The sequence below is a fragment of the Echinops telfairi genome, unplaced genomic scaffold (assembly GCF_000313985.2).
Source record: "Echinops telfairi isolate 266 unplaced genomic scaffold, ASM31398v2 ScPeMD7_7417;HRSCAF=8455, whole genome shotgun sequence".
In the NCBI taxonomy this organism is placed as follows: domain Eukaryota; kingdom Metazoa; phylum Chordata; class Mammalia; order Afrosoricida; family Tenrecidae; genus Echinops; species Echinops telfairi.
The window spans coordinates 7551870-7554215 of record NW_022111317.1 but is presented as its reverse complement, the minus strand read 5'-3'; the positions used below and the strand labels follow the sequence as shown (position 1 = coordinate 7554215).

At 46.2% G+C, this 2346-nt stretch overlaps 1 protein-coding gene across 1 annotated transcript in view; it reads right to left on the bottom strand.

Moving 5' to 3' along the window:
- Positions 1-2346, bottom strand: part of LOC101643757 (steroid transmembrane transporter SLC22A24-like) — a 23151-nt gene that overhangs the window by 8893 nt on the left and 11912 nt on the right. Inside the window, exon 6 of the mRNA XM_045297192.1 lies at positions 1357-1513. Coding sequence (XP_045153127.1) covers positions 1357-1513 — 157 coding nt within the window. The remainder of the gene's footprint in view (positions 1-1356; positions 1514-2346) is intronic.

Genomic DNA, 2346 nt, shown 5'->3' with positions numbered 1-2346 from the left:
GTGACTGGTGGCTTCAAACTGCTGACCTTATGGTTAGGAACCAATACATCACCCACCACACCACTAGGGTTCATTTGGAACCTATACACGGATCAACAGGCAGTTGTGCGAACAGAACAAGGGACTACTGCATGGTTTAGAATCAGGAAAGGTGTGCGTCAGGGATGTTTCATCCCACCGTGTTACTCAACAAGTATGGTGAGCAAATCATTGAGAAGGTGGATTCTGTGAAGAAGAATGATGCATCAGGATCAGAAGATGGCTTATTAAAACCTGGGATGTGCACGTGACACACCTTGCTTGCTGAACGTGAGGACGACTTGAAGCACTTGCTGATGAAGATCAAGGATTGCAGCCTTCAGGATGGATTACAGCTTCAGGCAAAGAAAATCCAAAGCCTCACCACTGACCAATAGGTAGCAACACGATACATGGAGAAAAGACTGAAGTTGTCAAGGATTTTGTCATTCCCGGATCCATAATTAATGTTCACGGAAGCAGCAGCTAAGAGATCAAATGATGCATTGCTGCACGACACCTCTTGTCTTGCTTTGAAAAGAAGGCAAATTACTTTGAGCACGATGGCGCGCCTGACCCAAGCCATAGCATTTTCAACGGCCTCCTGTGCTTGTGAAAGTTGAACATTGAGTAAGGCAGGCTGACGAAGATGCCGTTGAATGATGGTGCTGGTGAAGAATAATGGAAGTACCATGAACTTCCCGAAGAATAAACCGATCTGCCTTGGCAGAAGTACCGCCAGAATGCTCCTTCGAGGCTAGGAAGGCAAGACTTCACCTCCTGTGCTTTTGACATGTTGTCAGGAGAGACCAGTTTCTGGAGAAGGGCATCATGGAGAGTCAGTGGAAAAGAGGAAGTCCCTCAACAAGGTGGACTGACGCAGTGGCTACAACAATGGGCTCAAACAGAGCAACAATTGTGGGGATGGCGCAGGCCCAGGCGGGTTTCATTCTGCTGTGTGTGGGGTTCCCAATGGGTTGGAAGGGATTCGATGGCACCTAATAGTAACAGCTTCTTTAAAGGCGGCGGGAAACCTGGTGAATGCATCATGGTGATGGTCAAGCACCACGATGAAGGTAATTAATACCACTAAGTTGTACACATGAAGCACGTTGAAGTGACAGATGTTTTGTTACACATGTATTCACCGTGATTTAAAAACATTAATGGGAGACTCAGGGAGGTGGTGGAATGAGCGATATTACACTGTGGGGACTGCAACCAAGGACATGAACCAACATGCACGTGAACTGTTGAATGGGAAACCGACCTGCTCTGTAAACTTTCACCTAATGAAGAAGGAAAAAAGTCTTTTCAGCCTCGCTAAATGGAGCTTACCTTATGAAAGACAAGTAGAAGATCCTCGCACGCAGTTTGGGTTTCTGCAACACATCAAAAACGGATGTTCGGATCTGGGCTGCAGCCAGCTCTTTTTGCATGATGGATCTCACAAACTTCAGCAACAGAAACAACAACAAACATTTATGAGATGCAACTAAAGTGCCAGGCATCATGGTGTGTACTAAACGATGAGCGCTATGTGTCTCATCCTCAATGCATTTCTGTTTCATAAAAACACAGTTCCTAAGCAAACCGTCTCACATGTGGAAAGATAAAAAAAGAAGAAGCAAGTCTTCAAGAACAGCCCTACAGAAGAGTAAGTCTCTTCTGCGTTCCCATGCCAACCACATCTTCATTTGGTGAGATCTCTCAGGTTGCTGGCCCTGAGTAATGGCAGGTCTTCTGGGAATAGCTTGATTTTTTCCCTCATTATCTTCACTGCAGTCTTCCGTTTAGAATCGTAAGTTCTTCTTTATCAGGGCATTCTAGTAGGCATTTAGGAAGCCTCGGTGGCACAGTGGTTAGGTGCTAACTGAAAGGCCAGTTGTGTCATGGAAGAAAGATGGGGCAGTCTGCCCCGGTGGCCGACACTGCCTTGGAAACTCAATGGGACAGTTGGACTCTGTCTTACAAGGTCACTAAACGTCGGAGTCAATGTGATAAGGCATCTTTTCTCTTTGGGAGTTGACCCTGGAGCTATGTCAGTTGTACCATTGTCCACACTGGCATGCATGATGCCTGAAATATACTCCCTCCTCCTTTTTACTAGTTAACTCTGAATCCTTTTCTGGAAACGTAAAACTTCACATTGTCTAACTAACAGCATAAGGACAGCACTGATGATACATTCCAGGGAGAGGGCCAGACAGGAAAAGACTGAGAGAGAGAGAGAGAGAGAGAGAACAGTATCCTGGCCCACCAAGCCTCGAGTATGACATTCTCACTCAGAGCAGCCAATGCACAGAGAGGACCATAGGGTCAGCCTCA